General features: G+C 36.9%; 1 protein-coding gene across 3 annotated transcripts in view; it reads left to right on the plus strand.

The window, feature by feature from the left end:
• The window catches only part of SLC12A1 (solute carrier family 12 member 1), an 82,351-nt gene that overhangs the window by 14,830 nt on the left and 51,245 nt on the right, over window positions 1–16,276 (plus strand). The window contains exons 5-9 of one of the 3 annotated variants that reach the window (XM_016163243.2): window positions 3,576–3,671; window positions 5,151–5,290; window positions 7,305–7,415; window positions 9,328–9,439; window positions 10,991–11,118. In XM_016163243.2, coding sequence (XP_016018729.2) covers window positions 3,576–3,671; window positions 5,151–5,290; window positions 7,305–7,415; window positions 9,328–9,439; window positions 10,991–11,118 — 587 coding nt within the window. Of the gene's footprint in view, window positions 1–2,351; window positions 2,448–2,968; window positions 3,065–3,575; window positions 3,672–5,150; window positions 5,291–7,304; window positions 7,416–9,327; window positions 9,440–10,990; window positions 11,119–16,276 lie in introns of all 3 variants that reach the window. The other 2 variants (XM_016163242.2, XM_016163241.2) reach the window with 2 other exon arrangements.

Genomic DNA, 16,276 nt, shown 5'->3' on the forward strand with positions numbered 1-16,276 from the left:
AATCCAAGGATTCACTTTGAAAGAGCCAAACGCAGTAGGTCTGGGCATTTTTAATGAGTACCCTGGGTATTTCCTGAAGTACGTGTTTTAAGGACCACACATTGAGAAAGCTGTGAACTGAATGTTCTCTTAAGTTGCCTTTTACCCTGGGATTTTACGTTTGACTGGGAAAGAAAAGCAAATCCTTCACTGTTTAAATGTGTAAAATTTTTTCCAGGATTTCATATGGTTTACAGAAATATATACAACGCAAAAGTTTGAATTAAAAATTATTGGAAAAGTAGAGACAAGGGGAAAATAAGGGTAGAGAAGTAATAAAGTCAGAGTAGGTTAAATGTCTTGAAATGCAAAATATATGGTCCTATGCAGTTGCTAGGGTGAGCTAAATATTTTCTCAAAACAAAGGCAAGAGCAAAATAATGTGCAAAAGATGAAAAGAAATCACCTTTGGGGATATAAAAAATTAAAGCCACATATAATGTAATGATACCCATCCCAGGATCCCTGCAACAGAAATGAAGAAATTATGGCATCTGTTTGTTACAACGCCAAACTTTTAAGAATCTACAGGGGCTGAGGCAATATGGTCCAAGTCTGCACACTGTGTCTACAGTTATCCTCTTCCTATTGTACTTAAAACTGTAAAATAAACTAGAGACTTCTGCTAGAGCCGAGATAAAGCTGGGAGCTAGCCTCCAGTACCTCATCCACATTTATAACCTTAAACTCTCTCCACTTCCCCTTCTCCCAGGACATGGATAGAGAGATCACAGCCTCTCTTGGCGAACTGTTCTAATCATCCTTGAAACAAGAGAACCTACCAACAACAATTATAAGCATCTATTTTATTCAGGGGGACACATCAAACAGCCCCAGGCAAGAACATTTTGGCTGGAGGCAGGGTGATTTCAGCTCCACAACTCTCCCTGAATTCTGTGTTGACCTCCATTGAGGAGAATTTTGTAGGAGAGGAAAAACTGTTTTCCCACTACCCAGAGTAGGCTCATTGGCTAAAGCCCTGTAAATAAGACTGACAAAAGACAGATTAATAAGAGAAAAACAATCAGAAGTTTTATTAACATGTGCAGTGTGCATACATATGGGAAGACAGCAATGAGTAACTCAAAGGGTTGGTTTGAGTTGGGCTTATACAGCATCTTAACAAAAGAATGATACATTTCTAGAGAAGTGACAAGACAAAGGCAAAGGACTGAGTTTCTAGTGTGGCAAATTGTAGGAAGGAAAATATATAGGGGAACTAACGGAAGATAAGTAAAGTTTGTTACATAGGTTCCTCTGGTACCATCTCCAACTGCTAAGGTTCTAGAATTGTTACTGGAGATTTAACTTCTGTCCTTCCTGATATGGGGGAAAGGGGATACACTTTTACAAATTTATGTTCTGTTTTTAGGCAAATACGGCAAAATATCTGCTTCTTCTCAATTGCCTTTAGCGCAAAATAATCTTTATGCTAAAGTGGCATATTTTGGGGTAGCATATTCTGCTGCTTTTCTGTATCTTTCTGGCTGTGTATTTCCTGAAGCCAAAGGCAGCCTTACCTTCCTTCGAATTTTGGTTTACCGCTTTCTCTTTCTCATAATCATTGAACTTCTGCAGCATTAGATCCTTGAGGGCAGCTTTTTTTCATTTCATTTTATTTGTTCCTTGCATGTCTCATGATACCTAACACATAGCTGGATATATAGTAAGTTTTTAATAAACAATTGACTATTGTAGATATGATCTAAAAGCAGTGCCACAGACTCTACTGTATTCTGTGCATTATGCATTGTACTAGCCACTTTACACATGAATTCTTTTTAATTTCATTGCCACTTTTGGCTCACAAAATAAACAACTTGCCAGAGGTCATAAAGCCAATTAGTGAAAGTTGTTAATTTCGATTCTTTCCACTTATCTGCCAGATGAATGATTTGGTACATTGTATGTAACTTTCCACTCCAACACAACCAAATGTACATCAAAAGATAGTTACCTGGAAAGATGAACATTTACTCTTTAGTTATACTAACAGCTTGGTATTGCTTAGAGCAATTATTATGTTTATACATATCTGGAACTTCATCAAGAATTGGGTTCACATCAAATTTTGACCAGCTGTAGTTTGCTCAGTCATGTGCAGCTTCTCATGCGCATCTTAGCCTTAGAATTTATACTACCCTAGGCAAAAAACTTCAAAGCCGAACACTTAGTCTGTGGGGATTTCGGGCCAACTTGTTAACTCAAATGTGGTCCTTTGGTGATTACCCTAGACTTGCTGGTTTTTATGTAAACGATCTAATGAATTGTTCCACTGATTAATTGCCTTTATTTTTCCTCTCTCAACTGAGGTCTTGGTGTGATTGTCATTGGCTTAGCTGTGACAGTGACTGCTATCACTGGTTTATCCACCTCTGCTATTGCCACAAATGGATATGTCAGAGGAGGTAATTAAACTTGTGACCCGCACAATCATTTGTAAGGTAAAGGCAACACAGACTCAAATAGTTCACCACTGACCTTTCGGGAGTGTTTTCAAAGGTAATCCAAATTGGTTCTCCACTCCCCACTCCCTTCCAGGCAAGAGAGATGCAAGAAGAATGGGGAAGGATTTAACCTTTGTCAAACCTCCAACTTTCTCATTCAGGTTCCTCTCAAGCAAGAGAGAAGGTCAAATGTCATGTTTTCTCTTTTCACAGCCAAGGTAGTTTCTCTCCCAGGACACCATCGTAAGTCAACTTTTCCTTTCCAGGGCTGCATTTTAGAAGTTTTCACTTCATCATAATGAGCAGTTCTCCGACTTGATCTTTATGCCAGGCAAACCAGTTTCTCCTTAGCACAGAGCAACTACGTTGGGGCTCACAGCTTGGACGTGAAAACTTAAAATAAAGGCAGTATAGTTTGTGGCAATAAGAAATCCAAGGAAGAAAAGTAAAATGCAATATCTTTTATCTTTCATTGCTGACAGGTCTTGGAGTTCTCGTAATTCTTCTTTCCACCATGGTAACTTCTATTACGGGGTTGTCAACTTCAGCAATAGCAACTAACGGGTTTGTTCGTGGAGGTAAAATTTCTAAGATATCTAATGGTCTCATCACTTGTTACTGGTAGGCAAAAATATTTTTTATATATTTCTTTTTGATGGGAACAAGAATATAGTCCAGTATTCTTGAAGTCTGGCTAACGATGAGCTGGATGCAGAAGGAAACATAAGGTACTGTGAGTACAGTCCTGGACTACTTTGGTCAGCTGTGGCCTCTTTTCTAATGGATTTCTCTGGCACATTGCAGGTTATGGTTTCCAGATTTTCACATCCCTTGGGTAAACATTTTATTTTTCAGGCTAATCTGTACTCCTCTCGTTGGTGTTTCTTGGAAAATGACCGCTGGAGATGGCCTCAGTTTTAAAGTTTAGTACATTTCAGGTGCTTCCTAGTTCTTCATGGAATGGGATCTTTTAGAACATTTCAGGTTTTTCATGGGGAGACTGATCCTTCTGTGACAAGATTCAGACTGCTGTCTCCCGAAGCACTGGTGACATCTAGAACCAAACACTTTTCTTGGGGGATTTTGCAGGTCTCGGAGTGATCGTCATTGGCCTGAGCGTGGTAGTGACAACACTCACAGGTATTTCTATGTCCGCTATTTGCACGAATGGAGTTGTAAGAGGAGGTGAGCCCATTCATTTACTTATGATGACAAGCTCTGGTTATGCAGTTATGTTTAGAGTTGGTTTAATGTTGGAAGTAAGAGCTGTGTATTGATAATTAGTCCCCAAACTCTTAAAACAAAATGAAATAACCCAAAATTTAAGGAGTAAAATTAAGAGATCTCCAGAAAAGATTTTTTTGACCCATTTCCTATGATTAAATATGCTTATAAAGTAGAGAGTGACCAGGTGTCTAGAAAGAAGGCATTTCTTTGTGCCTTGAACAAGCCCTGCTGTCTCTCTCCCAGGTCCCTTCCAGTGCCCCAGCTGACATTGCTGATACTTTCTGCTCAGTAAGTCCTCAGTGTTCCCCACAACACTATGCTCCCATTGGCCAATGGCCATGAGAAGAGGCTTTAAAAGAAAATAAAAACAAACCAAACGAAGAGTTTCTTTCAAATCATCTAGGAACGAGCAGGCCTAAGCAGAAAATAAAGTGTGTGAAGTTCGTCATTGTTCAAACTTCCTTTCTTCCCCCTCTCACTACATTTTGGTTCCTCAGATCTCTGCTCGGGTACCTGATCCAGGTCTCCCTACCTAAGACCTTCTAAAATGCCGTCCTACCCATAGCATGTCTCTTTTCACTATTCCTGCCTGTCTCTATTTTGATCAACTCTAAGTAACTGGCTAGCTCATTTATTTAATGTAATACAAACAAAGGAAACATCTAGTTTCCTTCTCAGCATCTAGGCCTCTCAACATCTAGTCTTTTTTTTACGTTCATCAGTCTATTCTCAGTATCCTCTAGGTGGTTAACTGGTCCAGCTCACTCCTTTATGTTCACAGAAGTACACAACCATATGTAGAACTACCTTTTCAAGATCCAGGGGAGAGGCGATTGTTCCAAGCCCTCCCTCTCTTTTCTTCCTATTTGCCACCTTCATATAAAAATGGGTATTTGACAATAACCAAGGAGTAGATAATATATATAGCACTATACAGATATCTTTTATTACATAGCAAATATGTACCAGAAAATTATACCAGAAAAGAAGTTAGTATAACAATGATAAACTTCACCCACTTCATTTTCTGTCTAGGCCTGCCTACTTCTGGAAATTTAAGATATAAAATTTTCTTTTATTTTTTTAATTTTAACTCTTCAATTATTTGGTTTTTTTTACAAAACAAAGTTTTTCCTTTCTTATATTTTTTTGTAAAGTTTGCGATATTCTTATTTGTAACATTTATATGATTAGGTTTCAATAAATTGGATTTTATTAAGTTAGGAAAGTTCTATTGTAGATTATTTACAGAGAACTAACAAAGGCTAAGTTATTACTTAAGGTTACATAACATTCCTAAAATTATTAGAAATTTGTCATATTTTTATTAGAACAATTAATATTTCAAACGTTCTCAGATGTTCAAAATAATTTGGTCTTATAAGCTAAATCCCTTCGCAGTTCCCCAGTGTAAAGCATGTTCATTTCTTATTTTAGGTGGGGCTTACTATCTTATTTCCAGAAGCTTAGGGCCCGAGTTCGGTGGATCTATAGGCTTGATCTTTGCTTTTGCCAATGCAGTGGCTGTTGCTATGTATGTGGTAGGATTTGCTGAGACTGTGGTAGACCTTCTTAAGGTAAGTGAAAGCTTTTCTTCATCCAAGCAAAATAATTTGATTCAATTTGTTTTTTCAGGACACTAGGGCATATTATTATGGCAAGATGTGAGGAAGTAGATTTATTCTGCAAAATGTGGAAGCTGAAAGAGCCCTAGGCTTGGAATTAGAAATGGCTTGGAATTCTGGCTTTCATGTTTACCAGCTGAGAGATTTTGGACCAGTTGCTCTATTCTTCTGAACCTTGTTTTCCAAATCCATATGGGTTAATAATACTATTCTATGTGTTCCATAGAAACATGGTATAGATCAAATAAAATTATTTACATGAAATACAAAACAGATAAATAATGAGAATTATTATCAACTGCAATTCTATAATTCCCCTTATCCACAAGGGATAAGCTCCAAGACCCCCAGTAGATGCCTGAAACTGCAGATAGTACTGAACCCTAAATATTTATGGTTTTTTTTTTCCCTATACATGCATAACTGTGATAAAGTTTAATTTACAAATTAAGCACAGTAAGAGATTAACAGCAATAACTATTAATAAAAAGAACAATTATGACGATATATCGTAATAAAAGTTATGTGAATGTTGTCGCTCTCTCTTTCAAAGCATCTTATTGTACCATACTTACATGTTCACTTAAGGGAAGCGTTTACGGTTTCTCTTTGGTATATCTAAGTCATCAGCACCACTACTCTTGTGCTTTGGGGACATTATTAAGTAGAATAAGAGTTACTTGAACACAAGCACTGTGACACCGTGACAGTTGACCTCATAACTGAGAAGGCTACTAAGTGACTAAAAGGAGGGTAGCATATACAATGTGGACATGCTGGACAAAAGATGATTTATGTCCTGGGCAGGACAGAGTAGAACAGTACGAGATTTCATCACTCTACTCAGAATGGGACTAAATTTAAAACTTCTGAAATATTCATTTCTGAAATTTTCTATTTAATATTTTGAACCACTATTGACTATGAGTAACTCAAACCTTAGAAAGCAAAACAGAGGATAAGGGGGCACTACTGTACTACTATTATGGTTATAGATTTCCAAAGGGAAAGAAAGTTCAAACATTAGAATAACTCACTGCAGAAAACTAGATGTTTTCTTGCTTAGGTGCCCCATCTAGACGGTTGATATCTGAGCATGTAAATTAGCTGGCACACAAACTAACTTTTGTAGTCTTCCTTTTGTAGTAGTTACAGCATTCACTGAATTCAATTGGTAACAGTACCACCATTTAAAAATTAAATGAATAAATGAGTGGATTATATAGTTCGCAAGGTATGTTATCTTAAAGAGATGCATTATCTGGTTTGCGTAGTTTGTTCTTTAATTGAATGGCATTTATTTTCCAATATTCATATTGGAAACCCACCCATTTTTGTTCCTCTAAAATTTCCCTGACACACAAAAATAACTTGTCATTCTTCTAAAACGAAACATGATATGTGTATGGACACATACTTTTACTTGGTACTACAATAGCTTCAAAAGCTTTGACTAGAATGAATCTCTAATATTTCCAACTCCTAACCTTGGCTATCAGAGGCCTATTATCATAGAGAAAATAATGTTAATAATGTTAATTTCTTCATTTTCTCAAATTTATGAGCATTTCATTTTGTTGTTATCCTATATGTCCCCAGACATTCACGGTATCACTTTTTACTATTAAATGCTACGATAAGGCATATGGAGGCCAGGAGGAGTTCCATCTGCAGCCAGAAAGGAGGAGTGTTGGGGGGGCTGGGAGAATGGGGTGAAGGCTTAAAGAAGTATAGATTAGTAGTTGATAGATGATCATGGGGATGGGGAGCACGGTAGAAGGATTGCAGTTAGCATTAACATAATGGCTAGGTGGAGGGCCAGAGGAGAGAAAGAGCAATCAGAGGGATTGTTTTATAAACTATATAAATGTCTAACCAATGTACTGTATTCTGAAAACTAATAATAAAATAAAAAATTTGTTTTTAAAGTTCCATCTCTAACCTTTTTTATAAATTTTTTTTCCAGGAGAGTGATTCAATGATGGTAGATCCCACCAATGACATCCGGATAATAGGCTCCATCACAGTGGTCATTCTCTTAGGAATTTCAGTAGCTGGAATGGAATGGGAAGCAAAGGTGAGTTTCTCAAAATGAGGTCATCAACAGCTATTGGTCAGGTTCTAAACAAATTGCAGGAATAGAAGGAACCTCATACTCAAAAAGTACTGCTGTTTTTACTTGCTATGGAAAGTTTCAGGATCACGCTAGGTGGAACACCAAGCCCTCAAAGCACGAGGTCCAGGCAGTCATGACTCACACACAGCACATGTGTCACATGATCAGACCTGTACTTTGTCCTTCTTTATGTTATCATCACAGTGACAAAACCACCAAGGTTCCTGTCATCATCACACATGGACTCCTTACGATCATAACAGTGGTACATGCCGGAAGCCTGTCTCTCTCAGTTATACCCTGGTGTCCCCTTTCAAAGTGACTGTGAGTGCTGAAACCCCCCCAAAATAGCAAGTGTGTTGGGAGGTGATAGATGTAGAAATTATCATTCTCCTCTAAATCCCAGTACTTCGACAGCAAATTTGAAGACATTATAAGCCATGGAATGAAAGAATATCTGGATTTAACTAGTAGTAAAATAACTAATAAATTTCTAAATGATGGGGAGCATGTCTTTTGCCTGCTTTGTAACTCTCTGTAGTGACTGGCACAATTAATATGTGCCTGGAGATGTAGTAACTAGGTCTCAAGTGGTCACCAGAAGTGGAAAGATCGCCAAAGGCTTCCACTTATAAAAGGCAATAGGAAACATTCCTACGTGGCACTCTCTTATGGATTATGCATTCACATATTAAACAAAAATTGATTAAGTGCTTACATGTGCTGGGCATTGTGCTAGGCACTAGATATTTAGTTGTGAATAAAACAGGCACATACAATTTCTGCCCTACTTGAACATATGGTCTATGAGGATATGAGTAGTAATCAAGTAGATAAATAAGTAAATGTAAAACGGTAAATTGTAAAAGTGCTATGAAGAAAATAAACAGGACTCCGAGAAAGAAAATAATGGAGAATCTACTTTTGATGACTTTATTCCCTGAGGGAGGTAATGTAGTTTCATGGCAGTACAGTGTAGAATTTAAAGCTCTAGCTCTGCCATTAGGATGCCTGGACTTGAACCTGGTTTAAATCTATAATGATCTTTAGTAAATTTTTTAACCTATCTGTTCCTCTGTTTTTTTTATCTTTAAAATGATGATAATAATATTACCTACTTCATATGGTTCCTAGTGGTATTATTTACCTGAAAGAATACTGGTAAGGTTAAATCTGCATCTATTATATTATAAGTCCTCAGTGAACATTAGCTGTTAATATTTAGATTCAGTGGTCAAGAAAGGCCTATCTGAGGATGTAACTAAGAATTAAAAATGAGAGGAAGGAAATAACTATGCAAAGAGTATGAGAAGTGCCTTCTTAACAACATAGGGGAAGCCAAGCACCCCAAAAAACACCACAAAATATATGGAGAATGAAAGAAAGACATTTCGACTAGTCAACATTGCATACTACTTTTGCTGGGCACACATTGGCAGCCCAACATCTCCTGCACTAAGTGTCAGGAGAATTTTTGAGTCATTCTGTGTTCTCAATACTCCTGCAGTTAGTACTGGGAAGGGGAAGAAACCGTGGTGCTCTGCCTGAAAAGAAAATAAACTCTTTCGGTGTTAAAACTCTGGGCTCTGTTTATATTCCAAGGACACTGCAGTTAGTTACCTATCTAGTACTTGGAATGTTTTTGTAATGTCAAGTTCCGAAGCACATGCTCCCATGGAAAATGCAACATCTAAGCTCACATCAAATAAGGCTTATTAAGATGCCATTTCACAAGGACACACATATTACCTAATCTGGGTAGTAGAATCTTAACTGGAGTAATCAGTCTTTCTTCAGTAAACATTTAACTTTATAATTATGTAAAATTTATTAAATAAATCTAATTTGGTTTCTTTTTACTTTGCCAATCCAGGCTCAAGTGATCCTTCTGATCATTCTTCTTATTGCTATTGCAAACTTCTTCATTGGGACCGTCATTCCATCCAACAATGAGAAGAAGTCCAGAGGTTTCTTTAATTACCAAGGTACGTGTGACAAATAAGTTGCTCTGCAATCAATGGCTCCCCATTGCTTGTCCCCATCACCATTACTGTGACCCCCACGCCAGCCTTGGATTTCCAGTATGAGCCAGGGAAGAGCCTGAGGTTCAATTCGGGAGAGCTTGAGTGAGTAGCAACCCGACTGCTTCCCAGCTAGATGGGTTGCCTAACATATTTGGGTTTCAGATTTTCCTGGTAAGCTGTGCATGATCATAGTAACTTCCCGAGGAGATTTTTAAGATAGTGGATGTAAATGTGTTTTGAAAACAAAGTGTCAAACAAATTGTTCTTGCTGTCAAAAGAGTAGAAACGGAGTGCACCTGCAAGGAAAGAGAAGAAAGCTCACATCAGTTGTTCAACCACTGAGAGCACTAAAGCCAAACAGTGTCATATTTTCCTCCTAGACATTTTTGCTTCTTGCTTTTTTTACAGCATTGCCTAGTTAAGCATCACTGCCAGGTTTTCAGACATAAAAGACTGTAGAAGTTCTTTAGTGTAGCATCCTGTGATAATGTCAGTGAGCATGAAATTTGACTTCTCTCCCTGTTCTACTTCACCCATCCACTCTTTCCTAACTTTCCATTCTAGCTTACTCAAGAATCCACTGTTGAGATTTAAAGACTATTTTCCTTTATTTACTCACTTGTCAGTATTCATTTCCTTTTTATATCACATCACCTCTTCCTTTCTGATTCTTTTTCTTTGCAAAAATTGTATTGTTTGCTTTGCATGTTAATTAACATCCTTTTCTGTACTTTTCCCTTCTTCCACCTTCTGTTGTATTTCTTCTGATGATATAAATTTTTTTCCTAATTTTTGTGTTATTCAGGATTCTCTTGTTTACATTTTCTCTCTTCTTTTTCTTACTTCCTTTTTCTTTCTTTTTTTTTTTTTATCAGATTTTCTTTCATTTAAGTAATTTGGTGACAACCTGTGGGTAGTATTATTTTATGACCAAATATCTTCACAGTATTATTCTCCCATATATGAGAATTTGGTATAAAGATTTAGGATTCAATCTTTGGGAGCAAGGGGTGTAGAAGTTAGAATATTAGTAGCAAAATTTGTAAGGTAGACTCACCCACAAGGTTCTCCTGCAATTAAAGAAAAAGCATAGAAAAGCGATGTGTTGGTTAAGGTATTTATGCATGTGATAATGTAGTTGTATATATATAGGACAGTGTACATGTGTAGTGTATCTGTGAGTCTGCCAGTATGATCATGAGAGAATTCTCCATTTCCTCCCTTTTTAATCTTCCAAATTTAAAGAAGTCAGATGGCCTGGGTCTCCATTAGCACAAAATGTATTGATTTTTCAGAGTTCTTTCCTAGAGCTCTAAAACCTTGGGATATATTTTTTGAACTTTGGCAAATATTAGCATAAGATTTATCAGAAGTACACCAACATATTTGAGTCCATTCTGTTTAGGTTATAGGAGCCTATTTGAATTTAAGGCTATAAAAACCAAAGGTAATTTTATCTCCTACTCTGTGAAGAAAGTTTACATGATAATTTTCTCATTATTTGTGTTGCAGCATCAATATTTGCAGAAAACTTTGGGCCACGCTTCACAAAGGGTGAAGGCTTCTTCTCTGTCTTTGCCATTTTTTTCCCAGCAGCTACTGGGATTCTTGCAGGTGCCAACATCTCTGGAGATTTGGAGGTATGTCGTTTTCTCTGCTTTTGTAGTACTGTGTGTGGTGATACAGTTGTTGGGCAAAACAAGAACTGGACAATGACCATGCTTTTCTACAGATTTCAAAACTATAAGATTTCTATTGTTTCTTGGTTACTTAAAATTCTCTTTTTATGCAAAATTTTAATGCCAAACTATCCTATACCAGATAGTTCCTCAAAAAGTCTTATTCAGTGATATCATTTCCAACAAAATGAACATAATTCAGTGAAAAATATCAGAGCTATTCTTTTTCTTTTAAATACAGTGAACAAGAACATGGAACATTCAAGAAATAACAAAAACCAAAAAAAAAATTCTTTATTACTGAACACTTATATCATTAAATTCAGAAATACATTCACTCACTTGATAGATGTTTACTAGCACTTGCTCCTATCACTCTATGTTAAATACTGTAAGGAGCATTGTATTAGTTAGGATATTGGTTCGAATGTGTTATATAAGACCAGTAACAATGACCTAAATAAGAAAGAAGTTTGTTTTCCTTGTGCATAAAAATTCAAGCTCATGACCACCCAGTGGAATAAAAACAATCACCCCAAAAAGTAGCCCAGGAACCCAGAAAACCTCCTTCGTTTTACTATCCCCTTGGGATTTGCCCTCAAGGTCTAAGATGGCTGATAACTTCCAAGATCATAGTCTAGTCCACAGGAAAGGGAAATAAGGGGAAGTAGAAGATAAACAATTCCTGGACCTTGCATGTATCGCTTTTATGGACATTCTACTGGCCAAAATTTAGTCTGAGACCTTACCTTGTTGCAAAGAAGGCTGAGAAATGTAGTCTCTAGCTGGGCAGTCATGTGCCTAGATATAATTTTAGGGGATTCTGGCATTAAAAGGAGGAAAGTGAGAATGTATATTTTAAAATAAGCAGTTTCTATCACACACATAAAACAGCAAAAGACACAGATTTTACCTCAATAAATTTTTAATCTACTTCAGAAGACAAAAATATTTACAGGAGCCATCAAGAGATATAAATAAATGAAAGCCATATGTATTGTCCAAATAGATTGTGAAATAAAAAAAAATGAATGAATAATTAAGTTAAGAATTATTTCTTCAAGGAAGTTAAGTTTCGAGTGTGAACTGAAAGCAAAGGTTAAGTACTGACTATTTGTGAAAAAGTATTTTATAAGGAGAAAGGACAAAAGAACAATCAGGCATGGGGAAGCTGGAAACAGTAAAGAATCTCTCACAGGTTAACTGGAGAAGCCCTCATGAAGCTGGATAATCTTATAAGGCAAAGTAAAACAACTGTTGGAGGGACTTGAGCGAGACGTGTTTGCCCTATAATATAACTCTGTGAAAATGGGAATTTTGCCTTCGGTTTTGTTCATTCCTGTATCCTTGGAGCTAGTAAGGCTTCAATAGATATGTATCAAATGAATGAACAAAGGTATTTAGATTTGTTATATTAAGGACCACAGTGCCATGGTAAATTCTTGAGCCTAAGAAAAGATTAGACAGAGGTTCAGAAAAATTAAGTAACTTGTTCAAAATGATTCAAGTAGTATCACTGTTTAATGAAATTTAGTTATGGATGTTGAGCTTCCAGTTTCTCAGATTTGGGAAAATATTAGCTGTCACTGATTTAAATTTCTGCAAACTATAAGCACACATTTAATTTAAAAAATATTGTGTTTTTCTTAGAGTCCTTAAAGACAATTTAGAGTTAGATGCATAGAAGTCAGTTCAACTCAGCTAGCATTTACTGAGTGTCTTCTTACACCAGGCACTGGGGAGGCAAAAAAGAGCTCAATCCTTCCCATAAACAGGTCATGGTCTACTCTAATTGAGTCATAAGAAGCAAAAACAGATCACGTGCAAGGGAAAGAAGAAACAGTAATTGCCTATCTCCAAAGAAATAAGGGAAGACTTTCAGAGGAGGAGATACTCAATTCATATTCCAAGGGATGTATAGGAGGAGTTCATCAATAAAACGTTGAAGACAGGGAGATTTGGAACAGATGGCATGGAGTATCAAGAGGCACAAAGAAAGATGCAGCTGATGAAAATTATTTTATGTGCACAGCAAGGCATGCAAGTAAAATATTTTCATTGATATATTAATAAGCATATTGATAAAGAAGCTTCTATGTGTCCTAGGTACTCTGAGAGTAAGCAAAGAACTAGACAATACCCATATCTAAAAACGCAAAACTTACCATTTCTCCCAAGATAAATGCTAACTTGATTTTGGGGTGCCATGTTAGTAAAGTATTTTACTTTTTTATCAATCTGTACTATAAAATCTCTGATGTTGAGATTACATAGAAAGAAAATGCGGAGGATATCTTGTCATGATTTTCAGGGTACAAGCTGTCATAGTACTGCTGCAAAAAGTTAGATTCTTTTCATTTAAAAATATTTTGGTGATTTTACAGTTAAGTTTAACTTTTATCACATACACTACTATATACTATTAAATAGAACTCAGAGATCCTTTAATATACAAGCAATGGAGTTTGGATATTATCCCTAAAATAGCTAGAGATACTAAAGAGGTTAGATCAGGATTAGACATGTGTGTTACAGAGAAGCCTCTAGCAGTTTGTGAAGTATGGATTAGAGGGTGGAGGGTGATAAGAAAGGAAACTGGAAGCAAAAGATCAGTTAGAGCAGCAGTTCCCAACCTTTTTTGGCACCAGGGTTCGCTGCTCCTATGAGAATCTAATGTCTGATGGTCTAAGGTGAAGCTGAAGTGGTGAAGCGAGCACTGAGAAGTGGCTGCAAATGCAGATGAAGGTTCACTCATCAGCCACTCACCTCCTGCTGTATGGTCGGGTTCTTAACAGGCCACAGACCAGTACCTGGTCAGTGGCCCAGGGATTGGGAACCTCTGAATTAGAGGATATCACAGTAGTCTGGACAAGGGATGACACTGGCTTGAATGGAGGCTATGGCAGGGGAAATGGATCAAAGGGTCAGCTTTTCTTAGAATTAGGAGAGGGAATGAAATGAGTGTTTATTTTTACTATGATATGCAGTAAGAAAACATCATACATCATAATCAATAGCCTTCTGCTATTTTCATATTAGTTCTCTTCTACTGTATTCTTTTAATGCTGCTTGTAGCATACTGAACTGATTCCATGGCATAGTAGATGAGAAAAAAAGAAGCTCAGAATTGGCCGTTGAGGTCGAAATGACAGAAGGAATCAGAGTGGAGATGTCTAGTGTGTAGCTGGATTCATGAGTCTGGAGCTCTGGAAAGGAACTAGGGCAGGGCTGGAAGCCATGGCATGGATGAGTTCGTCCAGGTCTATGCAAGAGGGAGGAGAAAAGAGGACCAAGGCAGCACCCAGGGAAACAGACATTCAAAAGTGTTGATAGTGGAAAAGAAGTCCATGAAGAAGAAGGAGAAAGAGCTGTCTAAGAGGAAGGGGAACCCGAGAGTAGGATCAGAAAAGCCAAGGAAGGAGAATACTTCAAGAAGTGATAATTCACGATAATAATACACATTAAGGACCAAGGGGTGAAAGCTGGCTGGGGAGTGGCCAGGAAACTTCAGTACTTATTTTTTTCTAAGAGCAAAACTAGAAATGATTATAACAGAGTCAGTTAAGCTTAGTAAACATTTATTTTTTTTACACGCTATAAGAATATGCAAGGTGCTATCTCTGCTTACAACCTCAGCATCCCTCTCAAGATGACACTTCAGGCTGCCAGTGACAGTCATGAGAGTTGGCACAAGGGGATGCTACAAAGTTCATCCTGAACCTTCTATTTGTTAATGCGTTTGTTGATGATCTGTATATATGAGCCTGGTAGAGATTTGGGAGTTAACCAAGTCTAATCAAGAGAGTTAAGATGCAGTTTCAGAGATGCAAAATTAGCATGTCATTGACTTCCTCCAAAAAAGTAATCTAACAGATTGCTTGTATTCCATCTTGAAAACAAAAATTTAATGAAGAAAGGTGAAGGAATGTTAGATTTGGGGTTACCACTGGGGGGATGGACATTAACATTTAGAATGAAAACTAAGCATTTGTTAAAATCCTAAACCCTACCTAAGGAAAATGTAGCTAGACCAGACAACATGAATATACGATTATGCATTAAGAGATCAGCTTCCCAATTTATATTGAGTCAAGTTTGACATTGAGCAGATAGTTCTAAAAAAAGCTAAGTTTTTGTGTTCTGCCTTCCATCTTCACATCTCTTATCCTTACGTATATTTCCTTTCTTCCCACTTAAAAAAGTGCTTCACATTTCACTCAGATCCCAACAAATCCTTGATCAATACCATAAATATTTAAACATAACACGAATTAGGAGATTGAGTGGGACCATGATTGTCTTCTTCCTTCTAAGTACTACTCTATTTCACACACTTGTCACATTCACTTTTGAAGACAATAGCTTGGAAGAAAAGAAGCTGGGTATGTATATATAGAAAAAACCATGTGTGGAAATATTCCTAAAAGAGTAGGAAGGAATTAGTGATTAAAGAGTGACTCTGTGGACATGGCTTATTCCCATTTAGGGACAAATCTGCTTGGTTTAGTTATCATTTTAGCTGTCGAGTTGAGTCTACATTCACCATGAGTTTGCCTTTCCAATGGAGTTGATTAGCAGACTTACAGTAAAACAAACAAACAAACAAACAAAAACAACCTCACACTTTCACTGCATTGATTGCTTATTTGTATTGATGAGTCTCATGTCCTCTGATGGGAGAACTAACGCCTACTGAGATTGCGTTTCCCCCAGTTCAATATTTATTGACTCTGACTATATGTCAGGCACTGTCCAGTATAAACAATGATTACATTATAATCTTTACTAATTCCTGTTAAGCTGAATTTAGTTATTTAGAAGTTATGCTGCTTGGAATTGATTATGATACGATTTAGCCCCCAAATAGGATATAAAGTGGTATATAATATATATGATGTGAGTTCAGCTCAGTGAATTTATATACATGTATAAGCAAGAAAAAAAGCCCATTTTCTGATATAAGCTTAAATTTGCCTCTTTCTTTATGCCCACTTATGGAAATTAAATATCTCCAATTGTAGTCATTCTTGAACTAGATTCCGAATGGAAAATTTGAGGGATTGGAGAATTTAGCAGATCATCCTTTTTGCTCAGTTAAAAGTGATTTTTTTTAAAAGAC

Source organism: Rousettus aegyptiacus, unplaced genomic scaffold, assembly GCF_014176215.1.
Source record: "Rousettus aegyptiacus isolate mRouAeg1 unplaced genomic scaffold, mRouAeg1.p scaffold_m13_p_3, whole genome shotgun sequence".
NCBI lineage: Eukaryota > Metazoa > Chordata > Mammalia > Chiroptera > Pteropodidae > Rousettus > Rousettus aegyptiacus.